This window comes from Harpegnathos saltator, unplaced genomic scaffold (genome assembly GCF_003227715.2).
Source record: "Harpegnathos saltator strain DR-91 unplaced genomic scaffold, Hsal_v8.6 scaffold469, whole genome shotgun sequence".
Lineage (NCBI taxonomy): Eukaryota > Metazoa > Arthropoda > Insecta > Hymenoptera > Formicidae > Harpegnathos > Harpegnathos saltator.
This window is the reverse complement of record NW_020230282.1, coordinates 388,846-407,079: the sequence shown is the minus strand read 5'-3', so window position 1 is coordinate 407,079 and position 18,234 is coordinate 388,846. Positions and strand designations below refer to the sequence as shown.

Genomic DNA, 18,234 nt, shown 5'->3' with positions numbered 1-18,234 from the left:
ATATGAATAAAAAAAATATTTTTTCCTGATATTTTATCCTGATATATATTTCATCCTGTAAAATTATCGTCGAACTATAATATAATGGTGCATAAATAACAGTAGTAACAAAGTTTGTTTAAGCTGTGTATTTACTCGAGTTATAAACTTGCTATTTACGAAGGTATGATTTACAAAGGATATACATTTTATCGGTTTTATTAAAAATAGAAATTTATATGTTGGCCAGTATTCCTTTAATAAATGTGTGATAGCTTGTCCAATAAATAGTCAAATAAATAATATTAGTGAAATAAAATAGTACTTGCCAGCAGACTATTTCTAATACTGATAATTAAACATAGTTATCGTACCCTATAGTAATAATAACAATGTTAGAAGTGCATTTTTTGAACATACATGTTTATAATAAATCCTGATATTTGTCATAAATTACTGACCATTTATTAAAAATACTGACCAGAAAATGGATCGGGTAATCACAAGTTCTAAAAATGCACTTGATCTTAATTTGAGTAGAATATTTTATTTGCGCGATCGGAGGATGTAGATATACATATAGTACGCGTACTTTAGTTGCCGTTTGTAAGTACAATAGAGCTGGACTTATATCTAAAAATTAAATTGAACTATTTAAATGATAGAATTCAAGAAGTTTCTCTTCTCGTATAGACTGTCAATAATTTAAAATCTTATCTCATAATTTATGACTAGATACAAGCACTATATAATCGGTGAAAAGTATTGCGATACTTGGGAACTTTTGCGCAGAAGATAATAGATACTAAAAGAGAAACATATTTTTCGGGTATTTTTCACTTGAAAGACAAATGCAGGCTGACGCATAATTAGTTTGTCACATAATTCTAATAAAATCTTTGCGGCTGTCTATAAGATATGCAGAAGGATTGATTAAATCTTACCGCTATTTATTGGCTAAGGCGCGGAAATCGGTGAAATTCCGCAGAGTTTTCTTACGCCAATGGTTTGAGATGCGTTGATACGAGTTGACTGTTCTAAGGAAATAGCATCTTTCTGAGTAAATGAGTAAAGATAGAATCCATTTATTTTAAGCGTCATTTGCTTTGCCTTAGTATATCATCGAACTGATCGATCGATAAAAATCAACTAAAATCTAATCAACTTAATTAAAGAGCCTCAAATATTAAGTTAGTTTAAAATTCAGGCTAAACATTTATGTTACCTGAGAGCTGGCCTTGTTGCTTTAATTTATGTAATACTTAGCTCTCAATTGATAATTCTTCAGTATAAAACTACATTCATTCTTACTATTTGATTGAATATTTAATAAGCGTGTATTACGAATTATGAAAATTACGAAATGACAGCGTAAAATGCAAATAGACTATCCAAATTTGCATTGTATTCCTAAGTCTTCCAATTTCTTTAAGTCGCATCATACACGATAAGTATGAAATAATCATGATATAGGTTGCACTATGTATATATATATATATATATATATATATATATATTACAGTTAACATTTTTCACATCATAGACTAGTCAAAAAATCTGACTTCTGTTTAATGTAAAATAGTAGTTAATGGCATATTGCTGAAAAAAATTTCTGCTAAATTTCGCATGATTACTAACGTCATTTCGTACGAATGTAAAAAAAGTATGCTTTAGAGTCGATATAACATTTGATCCGCGACTTTCTTTCGGAAATTGTTTGTGAAAAGGTAAAAGATTGTAAATCCACAAAAGTGATAAGCATGCAAAATTCTCATTCAATCGGGCAACATCCTGTGATATACCTAGAAGATGACAATATAAGTAAAATGTTTTTATTAGAATAGCGATAAATATCGACATACTATGAATGTTGTGAGAGATAACTCACTAAAATCCTAAAATTTTAGGCGGAACATTTAGACGGAACAATGGATGTCCGAATAAACTGAGAATTTTTGCACGCTCGCTAGTGTTTACAGTAAGCAACACATAGTAATTCATAAATGGTACTTGAAAGTTATTTTTTTCCGGCTATCTTCCGGCTAATATTAAATCGAGTCATAAATAACTTCGGATGTAAGTAGTTAATATCTACTTTTCCCAAATATTCGCGGGAAAGTCTATCAAAAAAATATTAAAGAAATATTAATAACGACGAAGTATACATTAGATTAGGCGCTTCAGCATCCAATATTTTATGTAAAAGTAAATTTAAAGACAAAAAAGCGGAAGTTATTTATGACTCAACGGAATAGTCTTAAAACGTATCAAAATATTCTTCTTTGTCATTATATATTCGACATGCTATAAGAAAAATTCATTACGATATTAGCGCACAAGAGAGATTGCCAATTGGTACTAAAATATTGCTGATATAGGAGCTGTGCGGCAACCCCGAAGAACGGACTTGCGGCAGGACTATTCTGATGGACGCGGAATTACAATTGTATCAGAATTATATGCAAAAGTGCGATAAATTAATCATTAATTGAGTTACCTATTAATTGTATTGTTACACTTGCACTGTTCTGTTACGGCGGCATTGGAATACACCCGTGATGTAATCTGAGGCAGAGAGCCGAGAAGATTAGCGCCGCGTAGACTGCCAGCGAAGCCACTTCTTCCCAAGAAACTGTGAGCACACTTGTACAGCCGAGTTTGCAGAATTAACACATCATCGAGATCTTGTTCGCTGTAATAATACCATATTATTTTTCAGTGTTCAGTTTTCTATTCTCTCGTTTTTTATTACGTTTTAGTCAAATAAAGAGAAGCAGTTTTCCCATTACATAATTTCACAGACGAAGCTGCGGACAAAGTTGTGCGTGGAAAATTGCTCAACGTAAATGTACCTTGCTGCGGCCAAAAATTTCTGGAAGAGCTTATTGGGAACTGTACGGGGCCGATCTACGGTATCCTCGTAAAGATCCGTTTCCCTATTATATAGATGTAAAAAATCGGACAATTGTTTCGCAGTAATGGCAGCTCGATCCTTGTCGCTAAGCTTGCTGCACGGTAACTATGGAAAAGATAATTATCTCAATAAAATCATCCAGTTGTTGATGTCAGTTACTGTTATGATCTCTTATGCGAAAAAAAATGTTATATTCTACCTGCCTCAATAATTTGTGCGAATTTCTAAGAGAAATAACAAGACTCTTAGCGCAAAGATTATTGCACTACGTTCCGCAGGATAATTTTGTTTAACGTATGGAAACATAAAAAGCAGTTAATTTTACATCGAATACATACCGTAAATAGAAACGGCGTCCTCAAACTACAGGATGAGTGTTGGAGAAACTTCATCACGAGATCACAGCATGCCGGATCTGCGTTGGACTGTGATATTTTTCGTAATATGTAACCTAGATATAAACCAAACGCTTTCCTTGCTTCACCGGGACTGAAATTTTGTACAATCGGTACTTGTAAGATCTTCGGAAGGAAAATAATTTTATTTTGCACTTTGGAGACCTTCGTATACTTTGACTTTGAAAATATTCTCTTAGTGCTTTGTTTATGGATTTTAATGACAAACCTAAGCTTGTTGCCTTCCTGCATCGATTGTATCACTTGATTTTTATATTTATGCATGTCTATATCCACATTTTCCTTATTTTCACGATCTAAGCTTTGTTTATGACCCTTCACCAATGCTCTTTCGTATCTCTCGTATCTGTAGTCAAATATCTGATTATTTTTATAAAATAGAATATATTGTACAAATATAATTATAGCGTGTCATAATTTAATTTCTACTGCTTTATTCCTCTTGCTCCATCGTTTCTATATATAATATCAAACTATATCTCTCGATGCCACCATTATATTGTTTCTCTTATATATTTTATTGTCTGACTAACAGCCGCATAAACCGCATAAAAAGTGCAATAATTATGTAAATATAAATAAAAGAGATCGAGAGGGTTGCAATCGTATGAGTTAAAGACTAGTGATAGAACATACCTAGACAATCTATCTAAAGTTACTTCTGGTATTATAAAACCGGTAACGCGACTAGCTGCAGGGAACAATTGTTCGTGTAACATCAGATTATGATTCGTATTGACTTGTTGCGGCAACTTCCTTAGACCGATTAGGTCTGACATCATTGGCGTACCTGTAATCATATCTAGAACATACAATATTGTTACAGATAAGTTATCACAAAATAGACCGTTTCAGAAACTGCTTTGATATTTCTTTTATTTAAACACGAATATATACTGTCAAATGTAAAGTTATATTTACCTAAGTACTGTGAGTAGAGTTCCCAAGATTTTGGACTTGGAAATATTCTAACAAATCCGCCTCTCCTCTCAAATTGTGCTTTTGCAGAAGCTACTATTCGTTGTTCTTCTGAACTTAAGCCTGATTTATTAACGTTACTTCTGCTAGTGCTCTTTCTTCCTTGAGGTAATGTTTCTGCAGACTGTACCCTTCTATACTAAAACAAGGAAACGAACATTTGTTCGACATACCTCGTTGTTTGGTGCAATTTATTTTTTCTCCTTCAGTTAGTCAATCTTTATATTTTATAAAATAAAAAAAATTATAATAATGAAGTAATTATTATATATGCTGTTAATATACATAATATTTTATCCGCCTCCTGCCAGACACACGCTGCATGTTATTATTTATTTTAAGCCAAATAAAATATCTTATGCACGTTCTTGCTAATTAAGGATGAAAAGCCGAATAAAACATAATCCCATGTTAATGACGAACTAAATATTTACGAAGCGTATCCCGTATAGACGGGGAACAAAGGAATAAAGATAAACGAGTGATTCGGTAAATAAATGTAAAAAAATAACAGCTTACACTAGTCATCCTTTTATTGGAATTGACGGCAGCACGATTTAAATTTTGAGGACGCAGGATTGGATCAACAGCAGGTATTCCGACAAGAGTAAGCAAGTCTGCTATTAAAGCTGACTTGAGTCTAACATCTAGTGGCGAATCGCACCCCAATGAGGGAGTTAAATTTACTTCCAGTAACCACGGCTTCAGCGTATCATCGATTAATATATCAAAGCCAAATAGTTCTAGAATGAGAATTATATATATGTATATAACATCCACATTAGTATTCAAGGTGTAAGTCTTATGCAAGAATTCAGTGTTACACTTGAAGCTTAATGTACTGTGTGTGATCTTCGCTAGACTCAAAAATTGAACATTAACGATTTATTGATTATTAATTCTTCGTAAATTTCATAAATCTGGAACAGCTTCTCAATCAGATCTCACTTGTATCATGACATTATGTACAATTGAAAAAGAAATCGGCGATCTCCTTTGCTCGTCTGACATACTAGAAAAGTAAATAATTACCGAAACATGTCTCGGGATGTTTCACGAATTGCTTTAAACCACTAATTATCCCGGATGCAGTAGCGAGAATAGATTTTATGATAATATCTTCTATGCGTTGCATTAGCAATTCTGTGTCTTGGCCCGTTGAGCGCAAATGTCTGAGTAATGCTGACAATGTCCATTTGTGTCCCACATCCTCGGCATCCGGATCTTCGTTCCTAATAGCAATATCATTTATACTCTTTACAGCTTTGCTCGGCAATCAGCTCTCATTAAACGTTGTCCCTTTCGTCCCTTCTTCCCTCTTTCTCATTTTTTTGCAATCTATATTCTATCTTACAATTTTGTATCATGTCTATTCACACCTTTCCATGCCCGTGCTTCATCTCTTCTTTTCGCACACTTTTTTCTTGTCTCTATATTCTCTCATGTTCTATTTGATTCCCCTTTATTATTCTGATATTAGAAAGAGACATTAGAAAGAGAAGAAGAAAGCGCATAAGGAAACCGCTACTGAACAAATTTGTCAAGTTGAAACAAGCCCCCTCTCGCAAAGGTCTCTTTTACAAGTAGACTGTCTTGGTGCTCTTATATTTATGTCCCTCATTGGTGTAAGTAATTTAACGTTCGATACGTACATCGTATATATATCGTTATAGCTTACTTTACATAATCCACATGGAACTTGTTTATACTGTAGTTGCAAAGATGCATGCAAGGATTCCAGATATATTGGTTTCCGCCATCGTACTTGACGGTCGCGAATCTCACTAAACCTTCCTCATATAAATAAATTAGCAGGGGATCGTAATTCGTCACAGCCACGTAGAGACGCAAATCGCATTTGTGTCCATCGACTAAAAGCGGGTTATTTATGTACTGTGCCACGATAACCGATTCGTCTGTCAGAATCTTCTCAGGCTATAACAACATAATGAGCGTAAACGGATAGAGTTGGTAGGTGGTACAAGTGCCGTAGCATTCAGCGTAGTTATCAATTTTCAAAATGCTACATTTCAGTAATCAAGAGCCCAAATATCATCAAACATTAATAAGATTTACTTGTAGAGTGGTCTTAACGAGTGACTATTCAACATTAGTCTGCCCTAATTGTTATTTTTAGATTCTCTAACACTTCTTTCGATCGCACCTAAAGCCAATACAGACGTAAAAAGGAGAAGATATGCTTACATTGTTAACGATATAAATACCGCGACCTCGCGAGCTAGCTTTGGGTTTAACTATCCACGGCCCTCTATATCTGAAATGTGCCGAGATTAGTTCTCGGGCTTCGGCCGGCAGTAGAAACGTCTGAGGTATGAAGTCGAGATTTCGAAGGCCTTTGCTCCTCTGCATTGCTTCGATGTTCTTGTAGAGACGATCCTTACGTGTGATCTCGTAAGACCTAAAGAATCAACAACAACAAACCTGTTCAGCGATATTAAGTAAATCAACATCTGCGCGTTTGTGCATTATGATAGATCAAAAGAAAATTCTGCCTTCATTTCTTTGGTTACTCAAACTGTTCAATGTATATTTTTTCACTATATATTCTCCACGACATAAAACACATGCATTATCTTTAGAAGCTATCTTTCATGACGGTGAAAGACGGTGATTACCTGGGAAAATGGTTGACTTTCTGATAAGGCATCAAATTCCGCAGGACATCTGGTTTCGGATGATTTCCCATCCATAATATATTAAAATCCGCCTCGTTCATCGGTACCTGAAAGCAAAGGTGGCGACGTGGTTATTTGCAACTCTAAATACAACGAATAAATTATTGTTATTTTTAGATTCCGTTTTCTTAGTTTTTACCAAAATGAAAGAAAGCACGCAAATGCATTTATGTATTAGATGCGAGCGAATAATAAACCGCTGCTCGTGTGTCGTGGTATCAGCGGCGATTGTGAAATACGGAAACACGGTGGTGGTAATGCGTGTACTTAATATTCGAGTTGCATCGGCATACATTGGATCGACGCCTTCGTTGACCTCGCAGTTTCTTTACGGAACAATACGTCTAACTACGCAAACCAGCTACCAATTATACTAAAATACATTCAATTCTGAATTGCATATGTAGAAAAATAAATGCAAATTGTAAAAGATATAGATAAGGTCGTCTTTGAGCTGAACGTCGTCGTGAACTCTTTGCATTTTAACTGTTGCGACAACATATTAATATGAGGGTAATGATCAGCTTCATAACGGTCATTGGATACCTGCGCATCTATAAATGTACGTCGACTCTCTTTACGGCTATTGAAGAATTAATAACTCGGACGCTAACGGATCGGCAAGTCGGACGAATTTGCGATACTAATAAATTTACACAGCACGAGAAAAAACGCGTGCTATTCCGCGCGACTTTATTTCTTGAAAATTACATCGGCTCCTTGCATTTCGCAGTCGGCGCCTCTTTCGTGAAAATCTACATTTATAAATAGGAGAGATGCCACACCATCCTCCGAAACTGATAATCTGGAATTCTAATGGAGTGGCTAAATCGTAGATGGGGAGAGTCATTGATACGAATACGATTGTCTCGTTTATACTACGTAGAACGTGAGCGACATACTGCATCGATCAAGGATAACGAGCGGGCAGCCGAGGAGAAGGCCATATGACGAATACTTCAATATTCTCGCGGGTACATTGAACAATAAAGAAAAAATTCAACACACGATATCAACAACGAAAATCGTGCGATATTAATACCGCACATTTAAAAATCAATAGCGTGTTATACGGTCTCGTTTGTTCGTGCAAAAATAACTGTACCTTACAGGCACAAATGATTTCTGAAATTGTGTCATGCGAAGAAACTAATATATTTTGACATAGTAGTGCACGAAAAAATTTCTACAATTTCTTGCGTTTTTTAACATTTTCACTCTTCAATATTGTCAATCAGGAATCTCTATGTTAATAAATCATTTCTTTAAAAGACTTAATCTCACTAGAAAGCCAACCTTTCATATGAGTTTTATGTATACCCGATCAATATAGTATTTTATTAATACAGAGTTTATTTATATGTAATAAAATTTTATTTATATAAAGTAAAACTCATATTAATAAAATACTGCATTAATTGGATTTATTTACCAGTATACATAAATTGAATGTTGCGGTTTGGAGAAAGGAAACGGATCTCTCTCTCTCTCTCTCTCTCTCTCTCTCTCTCTCTCTCTCTCTCTCCTCTCTCTCTCTCTCTCTCTCTCTCTCTCTCTCTCTCTCTCTCTCTCTCTCTCTCTCTCTCTCTCTCCCTCTCTCTCCTTCTCCCTCTCTCTCTCTCCCTCGGACGATTTACCTTGGAGGTTCGAACGATGCCTTTGGCGGATAAACTTAAAATCCGTCGAGGTCACCGCGAGGAGGCCGCGACAATGTCACGAGACGCATCAGTAGCGCGTCCTCATCAATGTAGCGATACGGCGGCAGTCTAGCGCGAGCTCTTGCTCAGGAGACGCCCGTAGGAACCTTGCTCGTTTTCAGGTATGAACCTTGTGTTTTTTTCTTTTTACACGACAAAACGTTAATATAATTTTCATCCATGACGACAAACGTGTTGACAAGCGTTCGATCAAAACACATTGCGTAGTAACGGCGACACGTGTGTTTCATATGCGTAACTTAAAAAGATTGCGACACTTATCTCTTGCCAAATTTTGGAATGAGCAACGATTGTGAGAATGTAAATTCTTTGTCCATGAATAAAGAGGACGAGTAAAACTGAAACACGTGATCAAATTTTAGAAACGTATCCCACTCACATAAAACTATTATTTAATCTGTATAAATGTACTTAAGAGAATTTGTTTCCACATTCTCAACATCTTTACTGGCATATTTGTAATGTTACAAAAATCAATTTTGCTTTTACTTAGCAAATTACTTAGCAAATTTCGATAATGAAGAAATGAAACAAAAAAGAAAAAAAAAACAAAGCAGGATTTGAAAGTATTTCAATTATTTTTATATTATGTGAAGAGAAGGGATGATGAGAAGAGAGGAGGAGAGGGGAGATGAAGGAAAGAAAGTGGGAGAATGGGAGAATGAAGAGATGAGAAGGTGAGAGTGAAAAAGTGAGAAGATGAAAGAAAGAGAGTGGGAGCAAGAAGAGAAGACAGAGAGAATGGGGAAAAATGTAGAAAAAATCATTACCTTTGAAACAATTCGCCAAAAGATTACTAATTGAGAAATATAATGTTGGGGAAATTTAAGATCGTAGTTGACCAATGGACATCTAAATCTAACGAGAATCTCTAATGACTTCCATCGATCGTTGAAATATCTCTTTTCAGCGAACAAGGCAAGATGCCGGGTCACCGTCAGCCTAACTCCTTAGTGATGCTTAGTTTGGGACGTGTGTGCGAGCAACTCGACGGGACGTGCCGACGTTTGCAGTCACTTTCGCAACGATCCACTGCGGCGCGAGCACTAGCCTTTGCAAGACGGATGATCAGACCGTACTATGTGAACGCGTTACCGACTCGTTTGCGCTCCCAAGTGATCGAGGAAACCTCAAGGATGCTGTGCTTGCCACTACCGGACGAGCCTCACGTTGTCTCCGAACCTGCGATATTATTTCTATTATCTCTCCTTCTCGATCGTGACATAAAACGACTGAAGGTTCAACTCTGTTGCTATTACGGATGTAGCTACCAAACGTCGCTGCTGGAATTACTCGCTTCGGAAGGAACTGGACTAGAGTCATTACACTTGTTCCGTTACTCCTTACTCCGCATGGACTGCAATTTACTGCGCTCGACATTATCGAACATGAAGAATTTGACGATTCTGACGCTCCGCAATATCGCCAATGATGCTATGCTTCGAGTTATCGGTAAAACCTGTCCAAAACTCATAATCCTGGACGTAGCTTGCTCGAGAGAAGTAACGGATGCAGGACTGAAGCAATTGCTCTTGCACGTAGAGTTCAAAGATAAAGTGCTTTCCGTATCGGCACGAGAGTGTACCAATTGGTCGCGAATGAAAAGACTACTAACTAGGTGGAAGATGAGCAATTCAAAATGGGAGAAGAAAAAGAAGCAGAATGTACTGTTAGAATATTACGAGAGTAAGAATCCGCTGTGCGATACGCTGAGAGTATTGAATATTGCCGATACTTGTGTCACCGAGGCTGGTGTGTCGCTCGCTCTGTTAAATATTACACAACTCGAGTCCTTAGCGGAATATAAGTACATAGGTCATGTAGTGGAGACCGTGGACATAGGTCAATCGCCGTGGAATCTAACCGAGGCGATCAGTTGCGAGACGACGCCGGTACAGCTGAAATTTTTAGCGCAGATGTGTCCAAACATGAGAAGGCTTTCCATCTCCGAACCTTGGCATTATCCGGAGGCATTGCGTGTCTTTCCTCACCTGACTTCGTTGAGTATGCATAACATACCGACGACGAAAGAATGGTTAGAGAACTTGTACAGTTATCTTCGAGCGCACGGGCAACATTTACGCGAACTCGGTCTTTGGATGACGGAACAGAGGAATATCCCTTTGCAGATGGACTTGAAGGAAATTCTGAGCAGTTGTCCTAATCTACATACACTCGTTAATGACGGGGCCAAGGTCGTATGGACAGAAGGATGCGATCCTCCTCTTCTTAGATATCTGAGAAAAATCGAGCTTGGACATACAGTGGATGCGTTAACGATTACAAAAGTATTTTCTCTAGCCCCAGGACTAACGGCGTTGCATGTTCACAGTTGTTTCGACCTGACGAACCAGCATTTGGAAAAGCTGTCGGAACCGCCTGTCAAGTCCAACAATGGCGAAAAATCAAACGAATGCGACAGCACTTTGTCCAATTTGACGTGTTTCTACATTCATCAGGCGAGCAAAGTGTCAGCGAACACGGTGCTAAATATGATCAACAGTTACAAACGATTGAGACAGATCGGCAATTTGGCGAATTGGGTTTCGGATTATGAAAGTGTTGTAATAACTATCGCGCGTGCAAACTTGAACGTGGACTTGTGTTCTGACCCACATTGGAACTGGAATAACTGTATACAATGATATCGCATTAAGTCTGACTCTTCATCGTCGGAATAATCGCGTCCTAATACATTTACAGATTGTCACATAATTGAGATTAGTCAGATTTCTAGAATTCATTGTAATCAATTGTAAATGAGCGCGACTTGTAATAATCAGTTTAATGAAAGTTAAAGAAGCATTGCTCTGTTAGATCGATCTTTTCTTCTTTTTTTTTTTCCATGTAAAACAGGTTAACGATTTAGACACTTGCAATTTCTCAAGACTGTTATTTATGTTACCATCAACAGATGTAATGAGTTTAAACTTGGCTAAGTAGTCTCGTACTACGTCGCATATGCATCTTATCGAGATAATTTTTTTAGACCAATCAATAGCATAATTCCTTCCAATTTTGTGTAATAAATAATTAATGTCCTTGAAAAAAAAAAAAAAAAAAAAAAAGACTCACCTCTACTAAGCCGTGCGATTGTAGCAGAAGATTAATGAGTTTGGTATCTGTTTGAAAGATCTTATAGGTCATATGTAGCTGCTTTGCGGGTGGGTCTTCTGGTGGCATAGCTAAAGCAGAACATCTATAAAAAAAGAGCAAAAGGAACAAGTAAAACATATAGTTCCTCGAATTTATACATTTCCTAAAGAGAAAATAACTGGTGAACTCACTTAAAGCGTAAAAGAGGCGCCTTGCATCCATTTGGTCCGTTCATTAACCATTCGTTGTTCTGTGCATTTCGTGTATTCGTTGCGCTGCAAATGAACATTCAAAGTACAAAGTATTACCCGACTACTGAAGTACAGTTTTAAATGACATCGCGTTTTATTGGATGATTTAGAGACACAACCCATTCAGATAACTCACTTTTCTAAATTGTCAGATTTATGGGGTTTATGTACAAAGGCCTCCAATGTCTCTTCACTGCTGTTCGATAATTGCGACATACCGGAAAGACTAGAGGAGGACATGAGCTCTTTTGAACGCTTCCCTTTCAGCTTTCCCGTTGCATTGGCATTCTTTCTTTGCGACATTGTGCTATATCTGAAAGTCGGTGGATAATATTTTTTAAATCATGATACGATTGTCAATAAAAATCTATAAAAAGGATTGACAAAGTAACTGTTTGTTAATCAAGAAAATAAAAACGCTATCATACTTTACGAGAGAGAGAGAGAGGTATGGTCTGATATTGTTTATAAAGTTGAAGAAGCATTTTTAATATTTTACGAAACAAAGTTTCACAAAAAAATAAACAAATAAATCAAAGAAACCATCCAATAACAATGCAAGGATAACATAAGATTAATTGTGTGAGCGTTATATTTTATATTTAAATACAAACAATAAAAGAGATTAGAGAAAAGTCAGCTTCGGTCATGGAAAATAAACTGACAAAAGTTCGTAACAAAAGCCTAAGATATTATTTTTAAATGCGTATGAATTAATGTAAAAATTACAAGTATCAATAAAACGCAGACATATTCAATCGGACAAATCCAGCTCCAATATCAATTTAAACGTCCTATCTTAGTTGCAAATCACGTAAACCACACACGATCGTACGTGTTATATGGTACGTTTTTCTTTTCACGATCGATTACGTTGGCTGAGGTGCTAAGAAACTTCGTGCTTTCCGCGCGTTTCAATTAATTACAGCGGGTACTTTTAATCCAAATTAAGGCTTCACTCTTGCGGTGTAAGTAGTAATCAATATTGCAAGCGCGAATAAATTTGCATTTGTAGATGTATACATTTTTATATTCATACACACATCTAAAATATATACATACACACATATACACGTATCTAAAACTAGCGTGCACGCTTAAAATATAAAAAATATAAAAACAAACTGATATTACATTTAAAATTAAAAATTTATGATAATTTTATAAAATTTTATAAAATATCTTATGTTTATTTTTTTTTATCAATTATATATCTTATATCCATTATATGAATAAACAACAATCGGTATAAGATATTACAGTTATGATATATATTTTTGAAAATCTAGCTCAGATAGATTTGAATACACTTTCAACAAACTCTTTGCTGTGTGTTGCAAGTTCTTGATTTGAACGTATATTTTCTGTGGAGGATGGCTATCTCTGGACTTTCACGCTTTCTAATTTCAAACACTAATATGCAATGTATACATTAGTGGAGACATAGCAGCAAATATAACAACAGTAAGAATTTCTTGGAATTACTTTTATGCACACGTATTAAATTATGCATCAAATTCTAAAAATAAAAGCTAAAACTGAGGCTAAAAGAAATTTATGGAAATGGTACATTTTTACGTACATTTATAAGTAAATCACAGGCATAATTTGTACACAGCTTTAAATACGAAAGCCGAATCCGCGGGTTAAAGCAGTGCAAGCAAAGCAAAAATGATTACAAACACATTATCTACACGTACATCGCTTGCGTGTAAATCTCGCAAACTAGGGCTAGGCAAAGTAAAATATGTTTAACACGAGAACAATCGACATCGGAATATTTCTCAACGATATACTTAATTATCGTTAGATTATTCGATAGCCACGCAACACATTTTATTTATTTACGTTGCTAAAAATGATTAAGATGAAACAGTCAAAAGCCGGGTCCGGCTTGCGTCTTTTAAAATCATCCTTTACCTTAATAATTTGTTGTTATACAGCTCGAGCTACCGTCGCTAGTGACACTACCAAATGGGAGACTGCAAGGCGCCTGTCACATTGACAGAAAACTTAACGAGTCGCGTCACATCGCATGTGCTGTTAGGTAGGAATATATGGAGCATTTTTCTGTCGATCAAGAGACTTACCGTGACCGGCACGGATTTATTTCAGGTCGATCCTGCAATTTGTAATCCAACGACGCATTGCAATCACTCAATTAGCTTTACGATATTTCACGATCGAAGATAACCTGCAACTGATACTAACCACAGCCATATCGTGTGAAAGCGCAACGAGCACTACCTGCCTTTATCAATCGAATGCAGAATGCTTACGTACAGTCGCTCGTGAAAGTTCAAACGTACGTCACGCGACGACTCGTGCGCCATGTATGACTTCGACAATTGCGACAGACTCAACACGCATGCTCAATTGCGGTATATAAAGTCACTTGCAAAAACGAATGTATCACAATAAATAACAGAATATATTTGGATCGCTTATTACTTACAATTATTGAAATTATCAGTGAATTACATGATATAATTATTAACGCATTTGTGCATCATCATTTGTGTATCGCTATTTTATCCTTTTGCTGTATTTTTCTTCTAATTCATACAACTTTGAGTCAATTTCTGCCATAGAATATGTCTGAAATGTAATATAAATTCCCAATGCCAAATTAACGATGAATTTTTTTCTATATACTTTAATACACCAGTAAATCTAATCGAATTTAAGTAATACAACTTACAATTACTGGAAACATTGATAATTATTATATTGCACATAACGCATCGAATATTACATGTAATACTTACTCTTTTTTGAACGGATTTCAAATTGCCTTTCAAGATATCGATGTCTTTTGTGATCTACGCAAATTGAAAATTGCATGTATATAAAAAGTAAAAAAAAAAAAACAATGGATGGAAAATAATCTAAATAAGTTTTTTTTATTATGTGATGAATAGGACATGTTCTTTTATAGCTGTCTCAAGAAAGTCTATTATATAAAAATGTGTATAAGAGACTGTCTTTCCATTAAAATAGCAAATTAAATATACATTAATATATATAGTATACCCAAAATTCCTTATATTCTGGCGATATTCCTTCTAAATATAATATTTTATCTTCTATAATTTTCAATCTTTTGTAAATATCTTTGGGTACTGGTTTGTTAATCCCTAATATACGTTCTGAGATAGAAATTCTCTCGTCCAATACAGGAAAAGGATTTGCACTATTGGGACTTGTACTACTTGATAACTTGCGTAAAGCTGATTGATCAACCATTTGTGGTCCCCATATATTAAATACCCTGTGAACTGAAAATAAATGAAACCATATATCATAGGATCCTTAAACCTTTGTACAAAATAAACGCGAGTATTCTCGAATTTTTATGGCATTGTGATCTAAACTGTAATTATACAAATTGTAATTATAAATTGCAATTATACAATTTCTCTTCCGTATAAATACAACTTGAGTTATACAACTTGAGTGACTTGAGAATGGAAAATCTTGATAATACAATATAGTCTAGATTGGAGAAGAGGCTTTTTTGTCTCTTTCTTTCCTGGCATTATCTACATTATCTTAACGTCTAGTGCGAAAATTCTGCAATAATAATTTTTGCAATGTACATTCGCTTAAAACTTTTCTTCAAGAATTTTAAGCTAATCTATTCTTATATATAGAGATATAAAAAAAATTGTACACAAAAAATACATAGATTAAAATGAAATGGGTAAATATGTATGAAAAAAAAAAATAAAGGAAACAATAGCTATCTAAGAGTTTGTATACGTGAACAATAAAATTAAATTATATATTACCTTTCATGTGACTTTTAGAATCATTGCGATGCATAAGAATGGCATCTACTCTTGCACAAGAATTTTTATTATCTTCATTCTGTTCACTGTGAATATCAGTTGCAATTATAGCACGCTGTCAATTTATTGTAATAATTACATATAATTATATATGTAATGATGTATATTATAAATTATAAAATTATACGAGAACAATTGCTGTTCTAAAGTAGCAGGTATACATATGCAACTATCCCTATTTCAGCAATAATGATGAACCAACCTGTGGCAACAAAATTCCCGCACATTTACAATATTTACTTGCTGACGTTTTCTTTCAATGAATGATTCTATCCTACGATTCAATTCTTCAGGGCTTGCTTGGATTTGTACATGGTTAGGGTCGATAATAACCTTATCTGGTATATCTTCATTTACATTTGCAGTTACTTGAACATTATTCTTCCTCAAGGCTGTAGACTCAATGATTTCTTCCACTTCTGACACGTTATTACTTACTATAGAAGAAAAAATAGGCGATTTATAAATTTCTGTCTTTATAATTTTTATAATTATAGTCTTTATAATTAAATTTTTGAAATTTATAAATTTCAAATATATAATTTAAAGATATATAAAGACAGAATATTAATATCTTTCAAAATCTGTAATCAACAGCTAGCTCTACATCAATTTGGGGCAATCCTTCTTGTATGATCAATTTTATATCATGTATCATATAGATAAGTACACCCGCGCATGACGCGTCTTATAAAACAGATATGTCAGGACACAAGGTTTCAAATTAATAAAAAAGAAATTAAGAAAAAACAAAAAACCCTATATTCAAAACTTATGGAAAAAATAAATCTCAAACAAAAGAAAATAGGAAACTTTGATATATTATATTTAGCCACAAACAAGAATAATTAAGTTCCAGATTAAAAAAATGCAACTATCGCATGCATTACAAAAAACTGATGATAAAAAGATTATTTACTATTTTTCCATGTACACTCCTTATTTTGTTTCCATTCTGGTTCTCCAGTTTCATATACTTCTTTTTTCCAAATAGGCACAATTGCTTTTAATGTGTTAATAGCATATTCGACAGCTTTTAGTGATTCCTCCCTGTGAGGAGAGGAGATAGCAATTACAACACTTGCTTTGGATATTGGTACTTCCCCAATACGATGATATATAGCAATGCCTTCTACATTCCATTGCAAACGAATTTTAGTGCAGATATTATTCATCTCTTTTATGGCCATTCCCTCATAGGCTTCATATTCTAATTTAACTACCTATAAAAGAAACAAATATCCACAAAAATTTTTATTTATTTGCTACTTGGAGGTAAACATAAATATGGCTTGTGGAGGTAAACATAAATATGGCTTGTGGAGGTAAACATAAATACATATATTCTTATATTTATAATATTTATAAGTTATATATTACCTTACCTTTTTATTTTCAAAATTATCTCGAGTAATCCCAATAAAATTAGATACTGCTCCACAATTAGGAAATACTACTAGATTTATGATATCAGCAATATCCAATTCTTCCTGTTGTAACTTGATAAAATTTTTTGGCGACTCCATATCGTAAAGATTAGCCTGAAAAAGTACAAGGCAAATAATTCCATGATTAAGTAAACCTATAGGTGTAATGTATTAATTTGTACATAATCAATTTATTATTGAACAAACCTCCGCTGAGTGGTGGAATTACTGCAATTTTGTCTTTCTCTGATAGATTAAGAATAGTATCAAAAGACACAAATTCTTCATTCACAGCTAGTATTATCTGATTACGTATACTTTCTAAATTAAAATTGAAGATAATTTTTTCCAGAAGATCGGTGGAAGTCAATCTATTTGGAACACGAATCTTGTCTTCCTTATTTCCTGTTAATTCGCGTGCTTTTGCAAAAAATAAAACCGTTGCCTCTATATCCGTTGTAACCTCATCCATTACAATATATCAATAAAATATCTGTTTCGACAAAAATAAAATAGAGAATGAATTACATAACATATGAACAATTCTACCAAGAATTATAGACGATATAGCGAGAGATAGACGAGTCAAAATATTCACTTCAAACATCATACTTTACATACATACATATAACCTAATTCTAATATCACAAATATTTTGCTTTTGTTTCACATTAACGAAGAATCTATCTTTTATTATACATCATATTCTTCTAATTTATACTTTAACAACTTGAATGCATGACAACCTACTTACGTAACAATAAACAGAGCTAGAAATATGAATGAAAATCACATTCAAGGAGATGACATACAGTATATGTGGAATAAATGAGCAGGCCAATCAGAGTCGAGAATTTCAATGTGATAATCTTAGGATTTAAATAATTCTTTCTCGATTACTCTGCGTA

At 34.6% G+C, this 18,234-nt stretch overlaps 3 protein-coding genes across 10 annotated transcripts; 1 reads left to right on the top strand and 2 right to left on the bottom strand.

Annotated features, from left to right (window-relative positions):
• Positions 1 to 113: 113 nt before the first annotated feature.
• TTLL5 (Tubulin tyrosine ligase-like 5) lies at positions 114 to 14,548 on the bottom strand. Of its 8 annotated transcripts, none has more exons than XM_025302152.1 (18): positions 14,260 to 14,430; positions 14,139 to 14,170; positions 13,969 to 14,041; positions 12,185 to 12,361; positions 11,989 to 12,072; positions 11,777 to 11,900; positions 6,924 to 7,030; positions 6,493 to 6,706; positions 5,966 to 6,222; positions 5,320 to 5,519; positions 4,807 to 5,030; positions 4,231 to 4,426; positions 3,946 to 4,111; positions 3,518 to 3,655; positions 3,232 to 3,382; positions 2,832 to 2,998; positions 2,477 to 2,671; positions 114 to 2,402 (listed from the first exon to the last, which is right to left on the bottom strand). In XM_025302152.1, the coding sequence occupies exons 4-18, from the start codon at positions 12,349 to 12,351 to the stop codon at positions 2,300 to 2,302; spliced, it is 2,493 nt and encodes an 830-aa protein (XP_025157937.1). In that variant the 5' UTR covers positions 12,352 to 12,361; positions 13,969 to 14,041; positions 14,139 to 14,170; positions 14,260 to 14,430; the 3' UTR covers positions 114 to 2,299. The 8 variants fall into 8 exon arrangements, with proteins under 8 accessions (XP_025157937.1, XP_011138897.1, XP_025157938.1 ...); XM_011140595.3 differs by having other exon boundaries at positions 14,139 to 14,254; positions 14,332 to 14,405; XM_025302153.1 differs by having other exon boundaries at positions 13,969 to 14,060; positions 14,260 to 14,341.
• Positions 8,715 to 11,764, top strand: LOC105182856 (uncharacterized). Its single transcript, XM_011140594.3, has 2 exons — positions 8,715 to 8,802; positions 9,612 to 11,764. The coding sequence occupies exon 2, from the start codon at positions 9,625 to 9,627 to the stop codon at positions 11,344 to 11,346; it is 1,722 nt and encodes a 573-aa protein (XP_011138896.1). The 5' UTR covers positions 8,715 to 8,802; positions 9,612 to 9,624; the 3' UTR covers positions 11,347 to 11,764.
• On the bottom strand, positions 14,461 to 17,712 carry Mocs2B (Molybdenum cofactor synthesis 2B). The gene is made up of 8 exons (XM_011140593.3): positions 17,534 to 17,712; positions 17,285 to 17,440; positions 16,819 to 17,122; positions 16,102 to 16,336; positions 15,840 to 15,925; positions 15,082 to 15,326; positions 14,817 to 14,870; positions 14,461 to 14,646 (listed from the first exon to the last, which is right to left on the bottom strand). The coding sequence occupies exons 2-8, from the start codon at positions 17,423 to 17,425 to the stop codon at positions 14,575 to 14,577; spliced, it is 1,137 nt and encodes a 378-aa protein (XP_011138895.1). The 5' UTR covers positions 17,426 to 17,440; positions 17,534 to 17,712; the 3' UTR covers positions 14,461 to 14,574.
• Positions 17,713 to 18,234: the final 522 nt, after the last annotated feature.

Coding starts and splice junctions, on each gene's coding strand:
- LOC105182856 (XM_011140594.3), top strand. CDS start 9,625: ATGCCGGGTCACCGTCAGCCTAACTCCTTAGTGATGCTTAGTTTGGGA.
- TTLL5 (XM_025302154.1), bottom strand. CDS start 12,351: ATGTCGCAAAGAAAGAATGCCAATGCAACGGGAAAGCTGAAAGGGAAG. Junction 12,073..12,184: donor AAATCTGACAATTTAGAAAA/GTGAGTTATCTG, acceptor GTTCATTTGCAG/CGCAACGAATACACGAAATG. Junction 6,223..6,492: donor GTATTTATATCGTTAACAAT/GTAAGCATATCT, acceptor ATGTTGTTATAG/CCTGAGAAGATTCTGACAGA.
- Mocs2B (XM_011140593.3), bottom strand. CDS start 17,425: ATGGAGTCGCCAAAAAATTTTATCAAGTTACAACAGGAAGAATTGGAT. Junction 15,926..16,101: donor CGGGAATTTTGTTGCCACAG/GTTGGTTCATCA, acceptor TGATATTCACAG/TGAACAGAATGAAGATAATA. Junction 14,647..14,816: donor TGAAATCCGTTCAAAAAAGA/GTAAGTATTACA, acceptor ATTACATTTCAG/ACATATTCTATGGCAGAAAT.